At 35.4% G+C, this 25,824-nt stretch overlaps 1 protein-coding gene across 17 annotated transcripts in view; it reads left to right on the top strand.

Moving 5' to 3' along the window:
- The window catches only part of ANKRD12 (ankyrin repeat domain 12), a 123,019-nt gene that overhangs the window by 59,817 nt on the left and 37,378 nt on the right, over positions 1–25,824 (top strand). For 11 of the 17 annotated variants that reach the window (XM_082697330.1, XM_082697336.1, XM_082697332.1 and 8 more), the window contains 2 exons: positions 3,113–3,255; positions 15,485–15,632. In XM_082697330.1, the coding sequence (XP_082553456.1) occupies positions 3,113–3,255; positions 15,485–15,632 (291 nt within the window). Of the gene's footprint in view, positions 1–3,112; positions 3,256–15,484; positions 15,633–23,212; positions 23,293–25,824 lie in introns of all 17 variants that reach the window. The other 6 variants (XM_082697328.1, XM_082697325.1, XM_082697326.1 and 3 more) reach the window with 1 other exon arrangement.

A 25,824-nucleotide genomic window follows, 5' to 3' on the forward strand; every position in this document is an offset into this window, starting at 1 on the left:
GTTGACATACTGCCATAAAATTCTTTACCCAGTTTAGGTTCTATTCTAGATGAATTAGAGCTATATGATGTTTTCAAAGTGTTAATTCATTGTAAGTCTTAAAAGAACACTTATTCACTTGAGCATGAGGACTTGAAGAGAGCATAGTGGTGTTTCATTTTAATTACTCAAATACCATACCAGTACATTCTTACTGTGAAGAATTCAAACAGTAAAAGCATTCAGGGAGCAATATAGAGATTCCCTTGAGTTTCACATACTATGGTACAGTTTTCTTTTTTTGCCACAGAACTATTGTTAACAATTCAGAGGTTATCCTTTCTGTGCATTTTTATTATGTATACATAAAATGAACATTTATTTGTATATAGACTTTTTAAAAAAAATCAGATCATTCCATCTATATTATCAGTCTGTAGTTCTACAACCTGCCTTTTTACTTAATCTCTTGCAGATATTTCTTTCAGTACATATAGGTAGTTCTGTTTTGTTCATTTCAACAGCTGCATACTATTCTATAATATAGATTCCATGGACAATACTTGAGTGAACCCTCCTGTAGAAATAAGTGTATAGGGGCACCTGGTGGTTTAGATGGTTAAGTACTTGCCTTTGGCTAAGGTCATGATCTCCAGGTCCAGGGATCAAGCCCCATGTCATTGGGCTCCTGGCTCAGTGGGGAGGCTGCTTGCTTCTCCCTTTGCTTCTCCCCCCTCCCCCATTCATGTTTTCTGTCTCTCTTTCAAATGAATAAATAAAATATTTTTAAAAAGAAAGAAAGAGGGTGGGAGGTCGGGGTACCAGGTGGTAGGTATTATAGAGGGCACGGATTGCATGGAGCATGGGGTGTGGTGAAAAAATAATGAATACTGTTATGCTGAAAATAAATTAATTAATTTTAAAAAAAGAAAGAAAGAAGTGTATAGTTATAGGAGGATTTCAGAATGGAAACTGTTAAGGGGATGCATATTTAAAATTTTTGTAAATACAGTAAGGTGGTATCCCCCCAAAATCTTTTTTTTATCAATTTACACTATCATCAAGAGTATACAAAAGAACCCTTTTCATCACATCTTCACTAAAACTGGATATTATCAATTTATTAACAATCTGACAAATGAAAAAAGACTATTTGTATTTTCTTAATCTATAGTGACTGTGAATTTTTTTCTAGTGCATACTATTAGTTTATGTGTGTGTTGTGACTTGACAGGTGGAGTCTTCTGCCCATTTGTCTTATGACAGTATTATTAATATGTAAGAGCCCTTTGTTTAGTGTAGGTTTTAATTCTCTATCAAATATGTAAAGGTTTTCACTGTCCGTAGCTATGTTTGAATTTTCACTTCAATGTTATTTATTGTACTGAAGTTTTAATTTTTTATGTAGTATCAGTTAAGTCCATCTCTGTTCCTTTATTATAAAATTATACCCCCTATTTCCTCATTTCTGAACTTTGTTTTTGTTTTGCTTTTACATAGAGCCCTATTAGAATACACCTGGAATTTATTTCTGTATTTGATGTGAGTGGACAGAAGTGCAATGAACAAGGTCTACTTTAAAGAATGAAACTTAAAATGCATAGCATCCATTCAAGAAGAAAATTTGGTATTATATATCAGAAACCAAAAAGTACTTTGATCTAACAATTCCACTTCTGGAGACTTACCTTAAATATTTAGTCATGGCTATGCATGAATATTTAGTTGTAAGGATATTTGTTGCAGCGTTGTTTTTAATATTTTAAAAATTAGAAATAATCTGGAGTACCTAGGTGGCTCAGTTAGTTAAGCATCTGCCTATGGGTCAGGTCATAATCCCATGCACGGTCCTGGAATCAGTCCCCATATCAGGCTGCCGGCTTTGTGGGGAACCTGCTTCTCCCACCCCACTAACGCCCTGCCATTACCCCCTGCTTGTGCATGCTCCGTCTCTCAAATACATAAATAAAAGCTTTTAAAAAAAAATTAGAAATAATCTAAATGCCCAGTAATAGGATCTTGCTTAAATAAATTATGGCATATCAATCAGTGTTATACTGTGTTGTAGAAAAGTATAATGACATGAGAGATTATTTTCACTGCAGTGAAAGTGTTAAACAACTTTCCCATTTTTATTTTGAAATTACAAATCTATGGGCACCTGGGTGGCTTCATTAGTTGACTGTCCAGCTTCTGATCTCTGCTTAGGTCTTGTTCCTCAGGATCATGACTTCAAGCCCCGTGTTGAGCTCCACACCAGGCATGGAGCCTACCTTTCAAAAATTAATTAATTTATTATTTTTATATATTTATATATAAATTTATTTTATATGTATTTATTTTATTTATTTTTATTTATTATATGTTTATTTTTATTTATTATATATAAATATATATTTATATGTAAATATATATGAGGGAGAGAATTTTATTTTATATATAATTTTTTTATTTTATGTATTTCATTTATTATATATTATATATACATATGTTTACATATAAATATATATGAGGGAGAGAAGTCAGTTTTATTTTATATATATTTATTTTATATATATATATATATAAATATATATATGAGGGCGAGAAGGTAGGAGTTAGACTAGAGTCTTGAAATTATTGTAGCTGGGTGGTGGAATTATGGGTGATGCTTCTTTACTGCTTTGTATTTTTTGTTTTCTAGTTTTTCTTTCATGAACATGTAACTTCTTTTAAATCATCACAGTTACTGCAATGGTAAATTTATTTTAGTTAAAGTAGGTATTAAGTCTGGAAAAGATGAGAACCCTTAAACATAGGGGCTTTTGTTTGTTGAAATCCCCTAACAAGCTTATTAATATTTTTATTTTCTTATTTTTCCATAGTTCAGATGATTGTTATAAATTACAGCAAGTTTGTGGTGGGATAAACTTAAATGTTTACTATATTGGTAAAATAATTTAGCCCCAGTGGAAATATTAACATAAATGGACTTTCTGTAAATAGGCAGTGTTCCAATAGCTTGTTCATCATTCGTTTTTCCTTCTTTACTGTGTACATTGGAATCATTATATCTCACATAGCTATGTGTATAAAACACATATTTTGAATTAGTACAAATTAACCATATGTTAAATTAATATTCTCACTTTAGGCTGGACACCATTGCATGAAGCTTGCAACGTTGGATATTATGATGTTGCTAAGATACTTATAGCAGCTGGAGCAGATGTTAACACACAAGGATTAGATGATGACACTCCACTCCATGATTCTGCTAGCAGTGGGCACAGAGATGTAAGTATGATAGAAAAATCAATACACATTTGCAAAATAGTAATTCAACCCAGAGTCACTTAGTTCATTCAGTTTTTAGTCATACTGTTTCATTTCCTATTTCCCTGAATGCCTGGTCAGCTCATCTATGTTTTATTTTCCCTTTTTTCTGCCTTCTAATTGCTAATTCCTATCATAGTCAGATATAGCATTATCTTTTCATAAAATCTGTATAACTTGACAGTTAATTAAACAGGTTGGCAAAATTTTTATTGCAGGGCTATAAGTAGAAAATTTTCTACTGTCAGATAACTAGATATAAAAAGCAGAATTTACTTAAAATAAAAACTTCACTGAGTCCCCCTGCCTGTATATATTTTTTAGGCTTATTAATATTATGGTCTTTTGCTATACAATCTTCATTCCTGAATTTTAGCAGACATTATTTATTTAATATATTCAGATGACTTATGTGTATAGTGATAAAACATAGACATGATTATATATTTAAGCATATATATGTATATGTATATTATATATGTAAGCATATATCTGATTATATATGCTTACAAATTAATGGCATCTTTGAACACCATGTTTAATTTGTTTTGATGTAGTTTTATTAATCATGGTAGGTTTTAAGATCCATTTGCATTTTCAGTCTTTGACATCTTGTTATCAAAGCTAAACCCATCTTTGTTGTAATGAAACTCATCTTTTAAGTGTGTTTAATACTTAATTGCATTGCAGTAATCTGCTTGCAATGAGAACAAATCAACCTGGAGCACTATTAGCAGTGATTCTAAAGCAGGATTTCGTGTTTCAGATAAGTAGGTTTTCTCTTTACGTAATTTTTACTTTTGTCAAAGAATATTTGGACATAGTTTAGAAAGTTGAAGAGTACTGTTCAGCTTATAAAGATAACCATTAAAAAAAAAAAAAAAATAAAGATAACCATAGGTCCCTCCCGTTCTTTCCCATTTCCCAGTATCTTTCACCAAAAGCCACTGTTGTAGGTGTTTCTTCTAGTGGTTAACTCTATTTCTAACAAGATGAAGCTGTCTTGTTTTTTAATTTTTAGTTATTATTTATTGATCTCCTGTAAAGGATTTTATTGTTGACCAGAGATTCAATAGACTCTATACTGTCTAGTCTACACTGTACTATCTATAATTGTGTTTTATTTTTTGGATTTTTTATTACCTGGGTTAACACATTGCCTTGTTCTTTTTTTTAATTTTTCTTTTTTTTTTTTTTTGTTACTTAGTTTTACATGCATCTATTTTTGTTCTTCTTTACTCTCTCTGACATAACTCTAAAATGCTTCTAAATAAGGTAAAGCACATTGATCAACTTAACTGTTGTTTATTTTTTTCCTGGATCATGTGGTCATTTATTTTTTATTTTTGAGGAACCCCCACACCATATCTCATAGTGTCTGCACCAATTTACATTCCCACCAACAGTGCAGCAGGTTTTCCTTTCTCCACATCCTCACCAGCATGTTATTTCTTGTCTTTTTGATACTAGTCATTGTGACAGGTGTGAGAGGACACCTCATTATAGTTTTGGTAACTTAACTGTTTTTCAGAACTACCTGTAGGATTTCTCTTATCACTGTATATAAGATATCTTGTATCCTGATCTAATTGGAACTAGTTGCTTTCTAGATCTGTAGCATAGATGCTATCCTGAAATACTGCTTTACCGTTAATCCCATCTGGGATTCTCAGTCTCTCCATGAAATTTCCAGTTCTAGGTGTCCATCTTAACTCTCTGAAGATACTAATTAAATGGTTTGCTCTACTTCCTGCATAGTCACAGATTTCCCCCAAACCCTTCACATTGTTGCTCTGATTTGGTGTATTTCTCACATTAAAGATCTGGGGGCACCTGGGTGGCTCAATGGGTTAAAGCCTCTGCCTTTGGCTCAGGTCATGATCCCAGAGTCCTGGGATTGAGTCCCACATCAAGCTCCCTGCTTGGCAGGAAGCCTGCTTCCTCCTCTCTCTCTGCCTACTTGTGTCTGTCAAATAAATATATAAAATCTTAAAAAAAAAAAAAAAAAAAGATCTTCTGTTAACTTCTCTTCACTCATATTTGAATGAAGCTCTAAAATGCCTGCTTGACAAGACATGTAATATACAGAGCTTATTGCCTGGTGGGCTTCTCTGTAGTCTGTCTGGTGAACAAGATGGCTGTTTTGTCAGAAGTCTCCTAAATGTCTGTATTTGTAGGTCCTTCTCTTGAGACAGGTAGTTCCTCCAGAAAACATATTCTACCTTCCTGTCTGGATGACATAAGAATGTTCTCTAGCATTTCAGAAGCCAAACATAGGAGGGGTTTTTGTTCAGCTGTAGTGAGGGGAGACTGTAAACTTACTCTGTCTTAGAGAAACTTTTATTCAGTCTTCCTGACTTACAGTAAAATACCATTAAATTGTTCTCCACCGTGCTAAACCCAGAAACTTACTCTTATTTTGAGAAAAACCTCTTCTTCAGGGTTGGAGAAGGTGCTTTTTCCTGGTTGTGAGAAGAGAAGAAAAGCAGTCATTACAATTAGTACTTCCCTGGGACCTCTTAAAGGCCTGAAAGCTTGAACAGTTACATGACTGCCATATGCCAGGACTGTCAGTACTCCATCTCATGGCAGCCAGCGTGCAATCCAGTTCAGAAATCCTGGTTTAGAGTTTTTAGAGTCTGCACCTAGGACCACTCTCACATATACTATAGGTTGGGTGCCCTGGGAACCTGAAACAGAAATCTGCAGGTGATTACAGAGGATGGGAGAAAAGAGGGATGTGATCTCAGGAACAACACCTGGAAGGGTGTGACAGGACCAGCATAGAACAAAGGGAGAAGCTGAGCTGCAATGCAGGTGTGCCTAAGCTTTAGCTAGTTTCACAGGGAGTCCTTGATACTAGGATGCACTTCTAAGATGCTCTGATTTGAGGTAAGGGTTAGGTCTGTATGCCCACACATGGGGGGATGCAAGCTGCTGATGGCAAGGAGACACATCCCTTTAGTGCTGCCACTCCCTTTGGCCATGGCAGTTCCTGGTGAAGAACTTAGCAGTTGTTAGTGAACAGTACTCCGAGCATCTGCAGGTAGGAGTATTTCATTCTAGAAGAGGGTATCTGAGCAGTGCACAACATCCACTATAAACTTCAGATGGAAGCTTCTGCCTGGTACTGTTAACATTGCCTGGCCCTGTTGATCCATATGCAGTTGTCCCTCCACTCTAACCCAACAGTACAGGCACAACCCAGAGAAACACACACCATTTCCTACCAGTAGTGAGCACGCAGATCTGTTTCCAGGACTGCCCTCCTTCCTTGCTTATCAGAGCAAATCCAATCAACTATTCCTTCTCAGGTTTCTCTAGGCAAGAGTCAAACACTGGTCTATGTAAACCCAAACTCCTGACATTCAGGTAAAACTTTATTTTCATGGTGACCTAATCCCAAGTGAACTGCATCCAGTATAAGGTCAAGAAATTCCCTTTAAAAAAAATGTCCTCATGGGGCGCCTGGGTGGCTCAGTGGGTTAAAGCCTCTGCTTTCGGCTCAGGTCATGATCCCAGGGTCCTGGGATCGAGCCCCGCATCGGGCTCCCTGCTCCACAGAGGAGCCTGCTTTCCTTCCTCTCTCTCTCTGCCTGCCTCTCTGCCTACTTGTGATCTTTGTCTGCCAAATAAATTAAAAAAAAAAAAAATGTCCTCATACAATGTTTTCCTACTGACTAGAGCAGGGATAGTGATAAAAGAAGAGGAGAGGATTTGGTATCTTTTTAGCAAGTCTGGCATTATATGCAGTGTTTCTTTTTTTAGCTGGATGAATACTTAGTCTTCACCACCATCATATTTAATATCTTACTGTATTCTAAATTCCATGGAGTCAGCAAATTACTCTGCTTGAAGCTGTGCCATAAATAACATTTTCTTTAAGGAATATTTGAACAGTCTACATGTAAGTGGCACCGTTTCATTACAAATGAAGATATAATCGCTTATTGATCTGAAAAACATTTGGAACTGCTGAAATTTTTCATATTAAGGAAGACTTGGTAATGGAGTGTTCACATAAATTATTTAGCTGAGGTTCCTGTAACTTTGCATTTTCAGGTGGTTGCATTTGTTTGTCTTATTTGACTCAATAGGCTTCAGTGAATATTTCCCGAAGTCAAATAATAGGAAAAACCAACTGGGTAACAAAAATGAAAATTAAATTTTATAGTAAGAAAAATCCTCAGTATTCATGTGATAAAATGACTGGGCTAAATATGAGTAACTTGCCCTCTGTGATTATTTTGTGTTATTTATGAACTCTACATTACATTAACTTCTCATGGCGGTATTTGTGTTTTTACTGCGATATACAAGAAGTGTTGTAAGTGTTTTATATGTACCGATTCTTTTAATCATCACAATAAGCAAATAAGCTTCTGGTGTGTCTTGTTAATAAGACTGTGAGGCCTGGGGCGCCTGGGTGGCTCAGTGGGTTAAGCGGCTGCCTTCGGCTCGGGTCATGATCTCTGGTGGGTCCTAGGATTGAGTCCTGCTTCAGGCTCTCTGCTCAGCGGGGAGCCTGCTTCTCTCTCTCTCTCTCTCTCTCTCTCTCCCTCTCCCTGCCTCTCTCTCCCTCTCCCTGCCTCTCCATCGACTTGTGATCTCACTCTGTCAAATAAATAAATAAAATCTTAAAAAAAAAAAAGACTGTGTGGCCTATTACATTTCAATACCCTCAAATTAATATGACTCCAAATTAAGGGAACAAAAGGACAAATATCAGTGTCTTTTTTTTTTTTTTAAGATTATTTATTTATGTGTGAGAGAAAGCACGAGTTGGAAGGAAGAGAGAATCTCAGGAAGACTCGGCACTGAGTGCATAGTCCGGTGCGGGGCTGGATCTCAGGACCATGGGATCACTACCCTGAGCCAAAAGCAAGAGTCAGAAGCTTAACCAACTGTGCCACTCATGTGCCCCTTAATCTCAGTGTCTTTTTAAGACAAAGAATGAGATGATGATTCAGTAATCTGGGAGAGTTATTATTTAATACAGTCTCCACTTTCTAGTGAGAAAGATAGAACATGCTGCTTTGTAATGTCCTAGTTTGGATTTTGATATCATCTCATACTTTCTGCTGGAAAATCATTTTTTTCCTCTCTCTTTAGCAGCAAACATCCCTGTCTTACTTTCTTTTTTAACAGGCAGTAAAAATTTCAGTGTCAAGCGGCCTGTCTGAATAGCCAAATTTTACTCTGGTTGAGAAAAAAATGGAATTCTTTGAAGTGAAAGTAGAAATGAATTCATTTGTGGCCTGGCCAGTTTACCAGCTATGTGATTTTGAACAAGTTACTTTCCTCCTCTGAATCTCCATTTCCTCGTTTTAAAATTATGTAATAAATAGTAACTATCTAAAGTGGGTATTTTGAAGGAAAAAAGACACTGTGCTTGTAAACAACTCCTTGAAATCTAAAATGGTATAGAAACATCAGAGGTAAAGGATTGTTGTATTATACTACTGTTTTTCAAATATACCCAAATATTTTAGATACTAAAATTTGGAAACAGAAAATGCTGTTTTTCTTTTTTACTTTTTTCTCTAAGATACTTTTCATGATTCTCAAAGTTCCAATTTTGAAGAAAAATGCAGCCTATAAATGTTATTTTTCCTAAACTGGTTTTTGCTTAACCGTTGGACAAGTCTCTTCTCCTTTGGCAATTTGTATATGCCTACATGATAGCACTTACTACAACTTTTTTTTTTTTTTTTTTTTTAACTGATAGACTTGTATGTGTCCTGCACTGCACTGTAAGTACCATGCATACAGGCTTTTTGTATTGATTTGTGTTAGTGACCTCTGGAACTTTTTATCACTTAAGACTTAATAAACACATAATAATAAGTCTCTTTGGGTGCACGTGTAGGTAGATGGATGAATACCTAAGGATCAAAGATAAACAGGATACCAAGGACTTAATTTTTAAGGCCTGACAATATATAGGGTACATTTCCTTTCTCACTGCATTTATCAGAAAATGACTTATTTTCTATGTGTTTTTTTGTTTTTGTTTTTTGTTTTTTAAGAGAGAGCAAGAACACTCGTGTGTGAGCAGGGGAAGGGGCAAAGAGGGAGAGGATCTCAGGCCGACTCCATCCTGAGCATGGAGCCTGATGCAGGGCTTGATCTCAAGACCCTGCGGTTATGACCTGAGCCAAAACCAAGAGTAGGACATTTAAAATCATCAGAGCCACCCAGGCACGCCAGCTGTGATATTTTAAATATTGTACTTTTTGCTCTTTTTATTGAGCAAAAAGAGCTCAATTATTGATATTGATAGTTTTATCAAAGATGAATTTTTTCTCTTTAATCAGCATTTCCTAATTTCTAAATATAATGTTAAAGAGTTATGCCTTGTTGGACATGTTCCTATGAATACAAGTTTCTAAATGTGCACAGAACTGCAAATATTTTCAGAGGCTGACCTTTGAGCTCCTATACTTACAGAAACTCAAACACTATTTCCAGTCTTTTTTCAGAGGGAGATTGGCATACTGTTTTCAAGAGACCTTTGCTTTTCCTCCTACCAACATGCCTAGGATAGTAGGAGTCACAATTCAGAGCTATTGAGAGCTGTTTTCTCCTTGTTCTTTTAGTTATGCCTAAGGAGGAGGAGGGAAATGAGAGCCAACAAACTGTAATGTATATGTATCTGTACCATTATGAATTTCTAATAATTGGATTTCTTTCACTCAGTAATACTTTTGACAGCTTCATCCATCCATAAAACATTTCTAAGGTGGGAGAGGCAGAAAGATAGCTGTTTTGTGTCCTTTTCTAAATTATTTAGAGTAAGAGGACTAACATAGCTTACTAATCTTTAGTGTACCATTCACAAGTGTATATAGTACTTAATGATATATATTTTCGTAATCCTTTCTTCCTAGTTCTGTTTTAGATACGTGTCTCTAAGTTCATCGTTTTTACCTATTTCAAATTTGTTGTCTCTTGTGTGTTAAGCAACTTTGAGTTACTTTATGAATCATTTTTAGAAAAATAATTAGTTGCATATAGGGATAATCTGTAAAGGATTGTCTAGGTTGGAGTTTTTGTAACATGTTTGAAATAACCAGCTGTCCCTGACTCATCACAGACATGTAATAAATATTTGCTGACTATTTCCTCACGGGTATTGAAAGTTTTCAGTATTATCAAATCCTGCATTCTATTTTCATATCCTAGGGCTTTAACCTAAGGAAATAAGCCTAAAAATGTAATATTTTCCACTTATAAAGATGTATGCTACAGCCTTATTTATAATAATGAAAAGTTGGGGCACTTTGGGTAGCTCAGTTGGTTAAGCAACTGCTTTCGGCTCAGGTCATGATCCTGGAGTCCCGGGATCGAGTCCCGGGATCGAGTCCCACATCGGCTCCCTCTCAGCAGGGAGTCTTCTTCTCCCACTGACCTCTCTCCTCTCATGCTCTCTCTCTCTCCTATTTTCTCTTCCTGTCTCTCAAATAAATAAATAAAATCTTTAAAAAAAAACTTAAAGTTTTTATTTCAGTTACCTTCTCAGACTCCTAAAATGACAGTAAGAGGAGATGCTAAGTGACAGATGCAAAGGACAAAACAGAAGAAACGAGAAAACCAGTATTTTGGGTGATGGAAACTAGACGAATGAGTGGTTACTGATCTAGAACAGGGTTTGGCAAAATTTTTCTGTAAAGGGCCAGGTAGTAAATATTTTGGATTTTGCTGGCCACCTGTAGCCTCCAGCATTCCTTCCTTTCTCCTTCCTCTTTTCTTCCCTTCTCTTCCTCTGAACTAATTCTTCTTTATGAATCCTTTTAAAGTAGTAGAGAAAGAGAATCTTAGCAAGCTCCATGCTCTGCGTGGATCCCAACTCGGGACTTGATCTCACAACCTGAGATCATGACCTGAGCCAGAAACAAGAGTCGGAAGCTTAACTGACTGAGCCACCAGGTGCCCCTAAGGTATTTTTTTTTAATATTTTTTTAATAAACAACCCCTAAAGTATTTTAAAAGAATGTAAAAAACTGTTCTTCATCGGCAGGCCAGACTTGGTCTATGGCCCAAATTTTGCCAACTCCTGGTTTAGAAAAATCAGAGAAAATTGAAACCAAAGCCATTCCAGCACAGAATCCTAGAAAGAGTCAGGAATTGGTGGTACCTGGAAGTGTACCACTTTCTATTGATACTTCCAGAAATGCCTGTTAAGATAGAACTGAAAACAAGAGAAATGAATATGTCTTTTTGACCCTTAAATCCCCTTCCTAACCTTACATAGCCAGATGACTGCACCTCTCTGACCCTGGCAGGTGAATGGAGGTTGATTTCCTGGCAAGTATGAACCACATATTCTGAACTGACCTACCACAAGCATAGATGAGAGTAAGGATTAAGCATAAGTTAATTAAGTGAGACATACTGAATGTTAAGACCCCAGGCTCCTTTTAGCAACCAGAATGCTGACAGTAAGGCTTACAGTTTGAGGCATGAGTTGGAAGGTTTCTGCGTAGGAAATTAAACTAGGCAAGAGAGGAGTCTGATGAAATGGTCATATCACACTGGCATGAAGTTCGTCTGTCAGCAAGTCCTGGCCATGCCAACAAAACTTTGAGTAAGTCTTTTAGTACCTTGCTCTTACGTGTGGACAGCCAGTGATCCTCCTGCATTTGAAAAAATTCTCTAACATAGATGTCCTGATTGGAGGACAAGAAAATGCCATGAGGAACTTCCTCAAAATTCATCAATTTCAAAAAAAAAATCATCAATTTCCCCAAAGAGATAAGAAGCTGTTGTAGCTCTGAAATAAGACCTGAATGCATTAAACAAGGAACAATCAATGAAGGAAAAAACTTCTTGGAAATTAATAATATGGTTGTAAAATGAAAGATGGATTACAGTTGACCCTTGAATGATACAGATTTCAACTGCATGGGGCCACTTACATGCGGACTTTTTTTTTTTTTTTTAAATAAATGCAGTACAGTACTGTATATGTATTTTCTCTTTCTTGTCATTTTTTTTAAAATTTTATTTATTTATTTGACAGACCACAAGTAGGCAGAGAAGCAGGTAGGGAGTGGGGGGAGTGGGGAGCAGGCTTCCTGCTGAGGAGAGAGCCCGACGCGGGGCTCAATCCCAGAACCCTGAGATCATGACCTGAGTCGAAGGCAGGGGCTTCACCCGCTGAGCCACGCAGGCACCCCTTTCTTGTCATTTTCTTAACATTTTCTTTTCTCTAGCTTACTTTATTGTAAGCATATAGCATATGATACATAATAACATGTAAAATATGTGTTAACTATTGATGTAATTGCTAAGACGTCCAGTTAGTAATAGTAGTACTAATAAGTAATTAAGCTCTTGGGGAGTCGTTATACATGGATTTTTCAACTACACTAGTGTTCCTAATGCCCATATTGTTAAGGGTGATTTGTGTTGAGGAGTAAAGATAAAGTTGAGGAGGTCTCCCAGAAACCAGGAAGCAAAGAGATAAAGGTGAAGGAACAGAAATGAGAAAAAAGATGATTACTTTAGGAGATCTAGTATCTTAGTAAGAGTTCTTTGAAGACAGAACAGTGAAAACTTAGATTAATCTATCAAGTAAAACTAGAAACTTTCCTAGAACTGAAGGAACATAGGTCTTCAGACTGAAAGATTGAAAAGGCACTTGAATGCTCAGCACACAATGCTCAGTAACTTCTTCATCCAAGATCAAGATGCATTTATCTGGGATGGGGGGCACCTTGGGGGCTCAGTCGGTTGAGGGTTCTACTCTTGGTTTCCTTTCAGGGTCCTGGGATTGAGCCCTGTGTCAGGCTCCCCACTCAGCAGGAAGTCTGCTTCCTCTATCCCTCTGTCCTTTTCCTGCGCGCGTTCTCTCTCTCTCTCTCTCCCTCTCTCCCTCCTTCCCTCTCTCTCTCTCTCTCTCTCTCTCTCACACACACACACACACACACACACACACACACACTTTCTCTCAAATAAATAAATCAATCTTGAAAAAACAGATACATTATCCTGGAATTTCAAAACCATAGGGGCAAAGAATGTCACGTTTACAGAGAGAAAAGGCAAATCAATTATATTAGGAAAAAAATCAGAATGGCATCAGACTTTGCATTAACAGCACTAGAAGCTAGAAGATAAGGTAATGATGCCTTCAAAATTGGAGGGGAAATTGTTCTTTATCTAGACTAAGTGTTAATCAAGTGAAGATAGAATAAAGGTATTACCAGACATGTAAAAAATCTTAGGAATTTTCTGAAATTGGTGATTCATCAAAATGAGGGAGTAAATCAGAAAAGAAGAGAAGCTTTAAAATATCTAACACAAAATTGAGGGAAGGATGGGTGCCCAGATATCTCAGTCGGTTAAGCATCTGCCTTCGGTTCAGGTCATGATCCCAACGTCCTGGGATCAAGCCCCTCATGGGGCTCCCTGCTCAGCAGGAAGCCTACTTCTCTCTCTCCCACTCGCCCTGCTTGTAGTCCCTCTCTCACTGTCTCTCTTTCTTTCTCTTTCTGTCAAATAAATTCTTTTTAAAAATGAGGAAAGGTTATTTGTGGGATGATAGGATTGAAGGGCGGTAATAGCTGGGAAGCAAATCTAGAGGGCATCCAGTCTACTTTAGAGCCCATTAGAAGGTTTGGAGAAAGGAGTCTCTAACAAAAACAACAACAAAAAGTGATAGAGTGTTGAATCAAAGAGATCTGTACTTACAGTAGAGTGGGGGGATGAATAAAAAATGATTATGTAGAAAACTGAACAAGTGAAAAATCAAGGCATTTAACTCCATGGGGAAAAATAAGAGTTGTGTAACAATGGAGCTTTAGTCATGGTGTACTACTTGTCTCAACATTTTTATTATTCCTGATAATGTACAAGAAATACATAACTATATTTGGTGCCAGTGACTGAGAATGGAAATAGATAAAAGGTAAGGTGCAAGTTTAATGAACTGTGTTTGGAACCTATTGGTTTCAGCTGTTGCATTAAAATGCAAATATACTCATCTAGATTTATCCAGGATGTTGTGTTTGGAGCTCAAGAGGGCTGAGAAAGAGCAAACAGAAGAATGAAAATAAATGAATGGATTGCATAATTGTCAATCACATTAAAACAGAGTGGGTGAGAGCTCCAAATAGATGATGTAGACTAGAGCATGAGAAGTGAATCAAAGGCAGAACCCTAGGGAAAACAGTCATTGTCTTAGATGTTTACAGATCTTAGGATACCCGTTTGGGCGTAATTGTAGGTATAGAAGAGTGAAGAGCCAATAAAGTCAGGGCTGCAAGGGTGAATATCTTTTCGTAAACTTGACTATAAAGGAAAGAAAACAGACTTAGCTAGAGGAGGGGAATATAGGTTTCTTGTTTTATCTGTTTCATTTTTTTATTGCCATTTTTTTTTTTTAAGATGGAAGAGACATGAGCTGGAAAGACTGGTTTCTAGAAAGGAGCCAGTCAGAAAGACGTTTAAAAACATAGAAGAAAGAGGATAAAAACAACAAATGAAAGAAATGAAATGATGACTAACCAGGCACACGCCTGTTTTGTGGAGCCCAAAGCTTACTTGATGTGGTAGGGGAGGTGAGGGCTTAAGGAAAATGTCAAAGTAATGAGTACAAAATTAGATCCAGTTGGTTAAGCGGAAAGGGGGACCATGAAAGTTACAGCCTTAAAGTTTAAGATTCATTAGTTCTGAGTAAGTCCATGTCAGTTCCTGATAGTTTAAATTTCCAGAAGATAGGAAATACGAATAAGAGCACTGGTAGTTTAAAAAAAAAAAAAGCATTGGTAGTGGTACTAGCCTTGCAGAGAAGGATACTTCTTTTGAGACTCCCTCTGGAATACACATAAGAGGCCAAGAAGCTTGGCCTCTTATCTTGTTATCTTGTCTGTTGATTTATATGCAAAACTTGGAACAGTGCTTATTAATTAGGTCCTTAGTAAATACTTGTTGAACATATGTTGGAACAAGAAGAAAAAGGATGAGATTTAATGCCATCTTAAATTTTAAGGAGGAAATGTTTTTGTAGTAGATAAGATTGCCAAATGAAGGGTGGATGGCAATGAAAATGGAACTTGAAGAGAGCAGTCATGATTTAGAAGAGACACTGAGGAAAGGAGGCAGAAGGATATTGTGTTATCAAGAGAATGGTTGAAATGATACAATCTCCAAACAGACTAAATCTTCCTACTGTTTAACATTGCAGATAGTGAAACTGTTACTTCGTCATGGTGGAAATCCATTTCAAGCTAATAAGCACGGGGAGCGTCCTGTGGATGTAGCAGAGACAGAGGAGTTGGAATTGCTGCTAAAAAGAGAGGTGCCTTTATCTGATGATGATGAAAGTTACACAGGTTCGTTTCAAATAATCTTTATTCGACTGTTTGACATGGTATTTAGTAGAACATTCTGATTCTGCTGTGCAATATATAAAATGTTTGTGTTCTTGGGGTAAAACTAGTCAGCTATTAAGAATGATGAATTTAGTAACTTAGGTATTTGCTGCATGTCCCCTGTGTAAGTGAAAACATAATGTCATTGCCCTGTTTTCGTGACCACCCCACGCCTCCCCCACCCGACAAACTGCTATCATATTCAAGTCTCCTGCAGGACCTTTTCCCATTAATAGCTGTCAAAACTGCTATTCTAACTTCTTTCATTCTTTTATAAATTAGGTACTAACCAAACCCTTCCTGTTTTTCCCAGCATTAATGAGTCATCTTTGCATTTTTATTTCTTTGATTTAGGTGGTTGAACTCTGGTCATTGTTACAACATAGGGGCACAGTTTTTCAAAAACAGTTTTAAAAAGGAAAGATCTAAAAGAATAGTTCAGAAAACTTTTGGCATACTCCATTTTCTTGTAAACATAAATAGTTAAAAATGTAACAAAGTTTCCTGCATTGAGGAAAGTCTTTTGCAAACGGGTTTGAAGGGTTCATGCTTTCAGGCAAAAATGAATGAACAAGAATTGATTCAGAAACACATCCAGGTGCCTGGATGGATTTGATTCTTGATCTCAGCTCAGGTCTTGATCTCAGGGTTGTGAGTTCAAGCTCCACATTGGGTTCCACGCTGGGTGTGGATCCCACTTAAAAAAAATAAAAAGAAAAAGAATCATAACTGACCATATTCTCACAAAATTTTAAAGAATTTCTGAGAAATTAGGTAATACTGCTTCTTAAATAAAAGGGAATAAAAATCAAACCATACTCATTTAATCTCAGCCATCTCCAGAAGGCAGTAAAATGACACCTATAATAGTTTTGAGGCAGAAAGGTCTACCCTTTACTTTTTTTTTTGAGGTATAATGTCATATAACATATTAGTTTATATATATATAAACTAATATACATATATAAATATATGTATATTTTATATATATAACACTTATATAACATATTAGTTTCAAGTTTTAGCACTTGATTTGACATTTGTATCCATTGCAAAATGATCACTACAATGAGGCTAGTTAACATCCATCATCCTATGTAGTTAATATTTTTTCTTTTCTTTTCCTTGTGATAAGGAGTTTTAAGATCTACTGAATTAACAACTTTCAAGTATGCAGTACAGTATTATTAACTATAGATATCATGCTGTATATTACATCCCCATGACTTAATTTATTTTATTACTGAAAGTTCATTCCTTTGACCCATTTTGCCCAGTGTTTCTCTGTTATCAATGAACTTGGCTTTTTGTTTTGTTTTGTATTGTTTTTAGATTCCACATGTAAGTGAGATCATAATGGTATTTGTCTTTCTCTTTCTGACTTAATTTCACTTAGCATAATGACCTCATGGTCCATCCATGTTATCTCAGATGACAAGATTTCATTCTTTTTTATGGCTGAGTAATATTTTGTTACATACATATACCACATTTATAGCCATTCATCCATAGATGGACACTTAGGTTGATTCCATATCTTGGCTACTGTAAATAATGCTGTAGTGAATATAAGGATGCATATATCTTTTTGAGTTAGTAATTTTGTTCTTCAGATAAATACCCAGAAATGGAATTGCTGGATCTTGTGGTATTTCCTTTTATTTTATTTATTTATTTATTTATTTATTTATTTATTTATTGAGGAGCTTTCATACTGTTTTCCAAAGTGGTCACACTAAGTTACATTCCCACCAACAGTACACGAGGGTTCTGTTTTCTCTACATCTCTTTCACATCTTTGCTAATAGTTTTTATTTCTTTTTGATAATAGCCATTCTCACAGGTATGAGGGGATAGCTCCTTGTGGTTTCCATTTCCCTGATAATTAGTGATGTTGAGCATCTTTTTGTATACTGTTTGCCACAGGTATGTCATCTTTAAAAAAAATGCCTGTTCATATCCTCTGCCCATTTTTTAATTGGATTGTTAGCTTTTGAGTTGTATGAGTTCTCTATATGTTTTAGATATTTTTATGAGTTATAATTTCTGAATATTTTCTACCATTCACTAGGTTACCTTTTCATTTTGTTGATGATTTCCTTTGTGTGCAAAAGTTAGAATCCCAGTATTTTATGAAAATGTTCAAATATACAACAAAACTCAGAATTGCACACTGAATACCCTTTACCCATCAACTACATTTTATAGTTATTAACTTTTTACTATATTTCCTTTATTACAGTATCACACACTATCCATGTACATAGTCCATCTTATTTTTTTGATGCATTTCATTAACTAGCGTTCAATTTTTGCATATTATTAAACTTACAAAGTATTTATTATTTATGCTTGTGAAATTAATAATTCTTTCTTTAATGAAATATACTGAGTTTTGAGAAATGTGTAGACCTGTGTAATCCAATCTTACCAAGATATATACTGTCTCCATCACTTCAGAAAGTTCTAAAGCCCTTTCCTAGTCCATTCTCATATCTACCTGATCATTTACACCCTTTATGGTAAAAATTATTGGGCAGGAATCATTAATGGCTGATAATCTAGAGGGGATTTTTTTGATGAAGAGCAGAATCTTTACATGGCCTTTTCACATTTATAAAAGAGGAAAACAGTGATGATAGGGAAGAGAAATTTAGCATGATCTGAACTGTGTGATTAAAATTAATGTCATCAAAGGAGGGACAGATGCACATTATGTGCCTTCAGATGTGATGGTGTGAGAAGGCTATAACATTACTTTTGTAACATTCTGGCTGTGATGCATAACCATGAAGAATGTTCTGGTTTTTTTCTTTTCAAAAGCCAGTGCCATGGAAGATTAAGAAATGTCAATGTCATAAAATGATTAAAATGTTGCAGACTATGTAAAGAGATAATAATTAAAGGCAATACCTGTTCCTTGGCTGTATCCTCTACTGGAGAGGGGAAGTGACTATAGAGGACATTATTAGATCATTTAACAAGGGAAATGGATGGTAGATTAGTGTTGTATCCATGTAAATTTATGAAGTAGACAACTATATTGTGGTGACAAAGAATATGTTTATGTCTTAGGAAATACTTATTTCTTAGGAAATATTCACTGGAGTATATAGGGGTAAAGAGCCATCATATATATAGTTTGCCTTCATATAGTTCAAAGGAGGAAAATTTATATATACATACATGTATAGAGAGAATGCAAATTATACAGCAAGAGAGTGTAACAATAATAAATTTGGGTGAAGTATATATAGTATTTAGTATTTTATTCTTTCTAGCTTTTTGTGAGTTAGAAATTAATTCCAAGTGAAATCGAAAATATATATTAATACGTAAAGTTTCCTTGCTTTGTCCATTGAAAGGATATAAAAGTGATGACATTAAGACAGTAAGCAATATTCATTCCTGATGTCCAGACTTTGATCTTGAAATATTTTCTACTAAAAGAAAACTAGGGATTCTTGAAAAAAAATGGATGATGCTATGTCTGGGACAGGAAATAATATAAGCTTGAAACATCTTGTCATTACAGATTTCAAGGAAACGGTCAAAACCTTGTCAAAGAACCTTAGGAGACAACTTGGAGAGCAGTTCACACTGGCCATAGATGGGATAGTTTGAGTTTCAAAAGGGTATTAATTATAGATAATGTAAACCCATCATTTATGTTTAAATCTATGAATCTATAGAGATAAATTTTTTAATTCAGCATCATCAGAGGACTAATTTGTTATCTTAAAAATTAGGCAGAACGGGACGCCTGGGTGGCTCAGTTGGTTAAGCAGCTGCCTTTGGCTCAGGTCATGATCCCAGCGTCCTGGGATCGAGTCCCACATCGGGCTCCTTGCTCTGCAGGGAGCCTGCTTCTCCCTCTGACTCTGCCTTCCACTCTGCCTGTGCTCGCTCTCGCGCTCTCTCTCTCTCTGACAAATAAATAAATAAAATCTTTAAAAAAAAAAAATTAGGCAGAACTGGGAAAAAATTATTTATTTTGCCTTTCCTATATGAACTTTGTCATTGGGTAACCTCATTATAGGTGAGAAGTATTTTCGTTTAAGATTAATCCAGCCAAAAGAATGAGGAAAAAAGTTTAACTGTTTGCAATCCCCAATTAGTTAATATATCTAAGCATTGAGGATTGATCAGTAGTTGTTAACATTAAATTTTTTAAAAAAGAAAATATTGCATGCCCCCTGATGAAGGAATACCAATTCTCAGTGCTCAGGATTCAACTGCAACATGTAGGAAATACCAGGGTAAGAGGGATATGCTGACCTGCATCCAGCAAAATCTAGACTGTGGGAACCCCAAACAGCTCCAGTTCTTCAACTGCAATCTATCTAGATTGCATAAAAATGATAAAGGATAACTCCTAGGAAAAAATTAAAATGTTTAAAAGGAGTTAAGACTAAAAAATTAAACATGTATTTAATAGGTGATTTATACTTTTCAGGGGGGGTGTGCAAAACTAGTCACAATAGATGTCACATAGAAGATCCAGGATATTAGGGTTTTTTTAATAATAAGAAATTCTTAAGATGATACGTTAGGAAAAGCCTGGTAAGTTTTCAGTAGTTTTGAGAGAGACCAGCAATAGTGATAGTTCCTTTACCTTCCACTACTCAGAGGAAAGCTGCTGCTTTGACCACTCTAACTTTGGGTTGTACTTTGCTAACAAAGGAAAGCAGTCCTTCAGCGTTGCCTGCAAATTCAAGAGAAGGATTGTTCTGAACCGAAAGAATAAATAGAACTAAATAAAACTACTAGAGGAAACAGATGACTTGGACAATAAAAATGAACACTGAAGGAAATACAGGTATAGCTAATAAAAATCACGACTACGCAAGCAGAACTCCAGTGAGAAGTGATCATTGTTGGGACTTACTAGACTAGAAAATCAAGTAAAATAAATTCTCACAACACAGCAAAAAGACAAAGGGGAAGAATCCTGAAAGAAAAGATAATAGAAAAACAAAGAAAAGATAATAGACTTTGGGAATAGATCTAGGAGACCTAACAGATCTAACATGTGAGTAACATATGTATGGGGATTTAATAGGGAAAAAGGAAACAGGTGAAGAATAGTCCTCAGTTAAACAAATAGAAGAAAATTTTCCTGAGCTATAGATAGCCTGAATTCATCAATAATAAAGGTCAGTGAGTTCCGGATAGTTTAATGAAAATGCACACACACACACACACACACCCTAGACATATATTGATCAATTTCCTTCATTCTGAATGTAACAAGTTAATCTGCAAGGAAATACTGTCACATTGGCATTGGACTTCTAACTGGTACTGTGGAAGATAGAACCTTAAGAGAAAAGAACTGTACCATAAAAATTGTATACCTGATCAAGGTATTATTCCCCTGACAGGGTAAAAGAAAGATATTAGCAGACATGTAAGCATTTAGAAAATGCATCAATGTGTAAATTTTCTTACATTTAAAAAAAAGAAATACTGGAAAAATAAACTAACAACTTAAAAAACTGGTTGCCTAATAGGAGAAAGGATAAAAAGAGAGGTATATGAATGGTCAGTTTTTTTTGAAAAACAGTCTGACAATAGCTAACAAAATACAACAGCCTTCATCTTTTAGAGATATGTCCTGAAATATTTGTAGATGAAATGATAGGTTGAATAGGATATGCTTCAAAATGACACAGGGATAGGATTAATAGAGGTATGGATTGGCCACATTGAAGGCTATTGGAGCTGAGTGATAGGTACCTGACATGGTGGTTCAGTATAATATTGTCTACTTTTTTGTAAGTTCAAAGTTGGCCTTGATAAAAATGTTTTTTTTAAATATGTATGCTCCTTGATCTAGCAGACACACTTCTGGGAATATCTCATGTTTATTACAGCCCTGTTTTTAGTGGCAAAAGAAAAAATAAATAGTGATATAAAGGATTGATTGCATAAACTGAGGTAGATGGCCACACAGGGGACTATTTATTGTACAACCATGTGAAATAGCATGTCTTACTGCTCTTAGTTGGAGAAATTTTCATAAGATACTTTGAGTTAGAAAAATCAAGATAAATCCTCTTACTATCTCTTTTTTTGTATAATGAATAATGTTTTTTAAAATCTCTATGTATTGGGCGCCTGGGTGGCTCAGTGGGTTAAGCCGCTGCCTTCAGCTCAGGTCATGATCTCAGGGTCCTGGGATCGAGTCCCACATTGGGCTCTCTGCTCAGCAGGGAGCCTGCTTCCTCCTCTCTCTCTGCCTGCCTCTCTACCTGCTTGTGATCTCTCTGTCAAATAAATAAATAAAATCTTTAATAAAATAAGATAAAATAAAATTTCTATGTATGTTTGTATATGTACATATATTTGTGTAAAATCTTACAAGCATGGAGCAGAATCTGAAAGGATATAGACCTAGCTAAAAGTGTTCTGTTGAATCTGTTTACTAACATCACACGTATTCTTCTAACGGCCAGATTCCTTAGCTGCCTTTTCAGTCTTTCTCTAGATTTTGACAGTGTTGACCATGTTCTTTCTAAAATTCTCCTGTGTTGTTTTTTGGGATGTAATTCTCTCCAGGCTTTGATCTAGCTTCCTGGAAAGTTTCTTCTTAATTTCCTTCTAGAATCTCATCTTCATTTCTTCCTCATTTCCATATACTCCTGTGTTAGTTTTTCTAAAGATTTTACTCTGGACCCTTCATGACACATATTCTCACAGGTAAATTTCATCCTCACTCACAGTTTTAATTACCATCAATGTAGCGAGGCCTTCAAATATCACTCTATCTTTCTCTTAAGCCTCAACTTGTATATTTAGCTGCCCTTTGGATATTACCACTTAGAATTACACAGAAGTCAGTAGCCCTGACTAGAACTTCTTTTTCTTCCATTTACACTCCTTTTTTCGTGCTTTTCCTGTCTGAATTGGTGATAGCATCATTCAGCTATACATATGTCACTTGTTAGATGTCCTAAGCTCTTTTTCCTTCAGTTCAGTTATCCAACAACTATTTTGAAGCATTCATTATGTGTTAGACATTGTTTAAGTACTAGGGATACAGCTCATTAAGAAAATGAAGATACTCACATAATCATCCACCTACCCCTGTCAGTTTCTACTTTTAAAATACGGTATATCCATCTACCAGTTACAAGCTCTAAGTTATTTGAACATCTTTGTGCTATATGAAATCGTCTTGATTTCATAATTTAAAAATTTCGTATTTCCATAATAGTTAAATTTACATTGGCTTTCATAAGAAAGTAAAAAGATTTGAAAATCAGAAGATTTTTTTATATGATATGTTAATTTTCCCATTTATTATGGCTACCAACTCTATAATTCTGGTCTCTTCAGAAAACAGTAGCTGTGAAAGCATATTATAAAACTTTCCATTAGAAAGAGGTATTACAGCAAATTTTTCCCATGGAAAAGGGAAGGTGTCTTATTTGAACTTAAATGTTTAACTAGAGTGAAACACATCATCTAGAACCTTTTTGATTTTTCACTGATTTTGACTATTTCATGTGTTCATCAACTATGTATTGATTTTTCAGAATATTTCTTTTCCACATGATGAATGTTCCTGAATTATTGCTTGATCAAAGTCCCTCAAGGAATGATGCAAAAACTGTCAGTAAGTATCATACAAAGATTTTGGAGTTGCTGAAAAAGACTGATGAAAATACCCAATTTATTGCTTAATTTACATGAGGTCCTTGTTAGACTTAACTTTATCAAACTTCATCTGATCTAAATTTAGAATGTATTACTATGTAATCGAGAGTTAATGTAACTGCCCATAGCTGTTTGTATGTGTAAGGCCTGATAGCATCATTATCCATCTGGTATAGCTCATGATCCATGTGACAGATACACTTTAAGTATTGCAAAGTTAGGGAATGTAACCAAGGCATTGAATTTTAGAAATTAATGAATTTGGAGGAAATAAAGGGTGTTAAATATGTAACATTTTAAATATGGTTTATTCCATTAGGCGTTGTGCTTTATGACAGTGCTACTCAGGTCAGGGTAGCTGTTCCACAAACTATTACTGGTCCTCGAGATAAGGAGCTTGTGCCAGAATGTAAATCAATGCATTCCCTCCTCTCTCAAAAAGGGAAAAAGGCTGTGAGTAAACATCAGCTGAACTAAGCTGACATAATTGCTTTCCATTTTTGGTGCAGGCTCCTTATTTCTTCACAGATAAATAGTAAACAATTTACAGACTGGCCTCAGTTGAAGGACTACACTGAATAGCTTGTCATACATATCAAACATTTACGATATTGTTGCAGGAATACATGTCCTGGTTAGTACAGCTTATTTGTATACAAATGTGCGGCACTTTTAAATTTGCATAATTCTTTAGTCTTTCCCCCCTCCCTCCCTGCCACCTTCTGCCCTTTTCCCAGTCTTATTCCACATTATCTTCCTGCATAGAAATTCTTTCTAATAATGGTGTTTGCTACAAATATTTGCTTCTTGCTACCCTGCTGAGGACTCAGTCATATTCAGAGAGCTGTATCATGCTCATGAGACATAATTATGGTCATAGAGAAGTGGGTAACTGTGTCACACAGCGCGCCCACCCAGTACTTTCTGACTTTCATTAATTGCCAAAGTGGAGATTCTGTTGCAAATATGCAGACATTGATTTTATTACTTAAAGTGGCCAGTGAACAAAGTTGAAAATACCAATCATTGTCAGAAAAGTCATGCATCTTTTTCTTGTACTTTGACCACCAGAAATTTGACCTTGTTTATTAAGCAGCTGCTGCAAACTTTACTCACTTGCATACTTCAACTTAAGCAGGAGATGCTCCATCATAATAAATAGATGAGGTACATTTTAGCATCTGCTGTAAAACAGATTAAGAAACTTCTAAAAAGTGATATATTGTTACCCGCTGGTGTTTACTGAGTACATTTCTGTGTCATAAAATACACAAAATGACCAGTATTTTGAAGCCTTATTTTCTTAATATTAAAATAATAAATTGTTAACTATTCTAATATATTGTCATAATTTGTGAAATTCATTTCCTCAGTTTTATATTTCAGGAGCCATGAAAATATGACTGGTTGATAGATGCATATATGGAATTATAACAGTTAATAAATCAAGAGATCAAAAAACCTAATTATTTAAGTCAAAATATACCAGAATATTTTTTTTAGTGGATTATGTGATGTTAATTGTTTAACATAGGAAGAAGCATCACCTTAGGAAGTTTTAAAGCAAGTCTTTTAATCTTAGAAGTATGAAGATATCTACAGGAAGAAATTACCCAAGATGATTTTAGAGTGTTAAAAATATTTACCAATATACTTGATCATTAGGAATTTAGAATTGATAGAGCATTTTATAGGGTAAAGGAGTTTGCATGTTAGTCTACTTAAAATTAGGATTCTTCTGTTTAAGATGTAAAGAATATTTTATCTTCTTGCTTTCTGAATGGCATTTTTAAGTCACTTCCAATATAAATGTTAGGAAGTGGGTTAGGTCAAGTTTGGAAAATTTTAATCCATTTATAACCCAAGAATGTTATTTTAATTAGGACTGTTAGCTACCTTTGGTTAAATCTTTTTCTGACATTGTTGAGTGGTAGCAAGCACAGTGTGGGTGTTCAGCACCCTTTATTTTTCACATATCCCTATAGTACCAGTGTTCAGAGGAAGTGAAAGACACTTAGGTAACCATTATGTATGGAGGGCTGAGCATACAGCATGATAGGCAATGAAATATTCTTTGATTTAATGACCAGAAGAAATTCCCTAGTGATTTGCATAGTTTTTGCATGCTTTGCTTTTTCTCCTCTGCTTTGTGACATATATGGTACACTTTACACACAGAGTTCTGAATTTTAATTTTTCAAACTTTCTTCTGAATATCACCAGCTGCTTCTTCCTGAATCCTAAACAAACAAAAAGCCTCTACACGTCTCTTATTTGAAACTCAGTACTTTCAAATCAATACAGATTTTACCATGTCTTAATTTTAATTATAGCAACCTAGTTCCAGAGCTTAAGAATTTTTAATTCTACACGGAGTGTTTTTTAAAGAAAAATATATATGTCAAAGTTTGTTAAGTGGAGAAAAAGGAAACAAAATGAACTAAATTACCATTTACTATAGATACTCACTTTTTTAGCAATGTCTATAAAA

The sequence above is a fragment of the Mustela nivalis genome, assembly GCF_964662115.1.
Source record: "Mustela nivalis genome assembly, chromosome: 14".
Taxonomy (NCBI): domain Eukaryota; kingdom Metazoa; phylum Chordata; class Mammalia; order Carnivora; family Mustelidae; genus Mustela; species Mustela nivalis.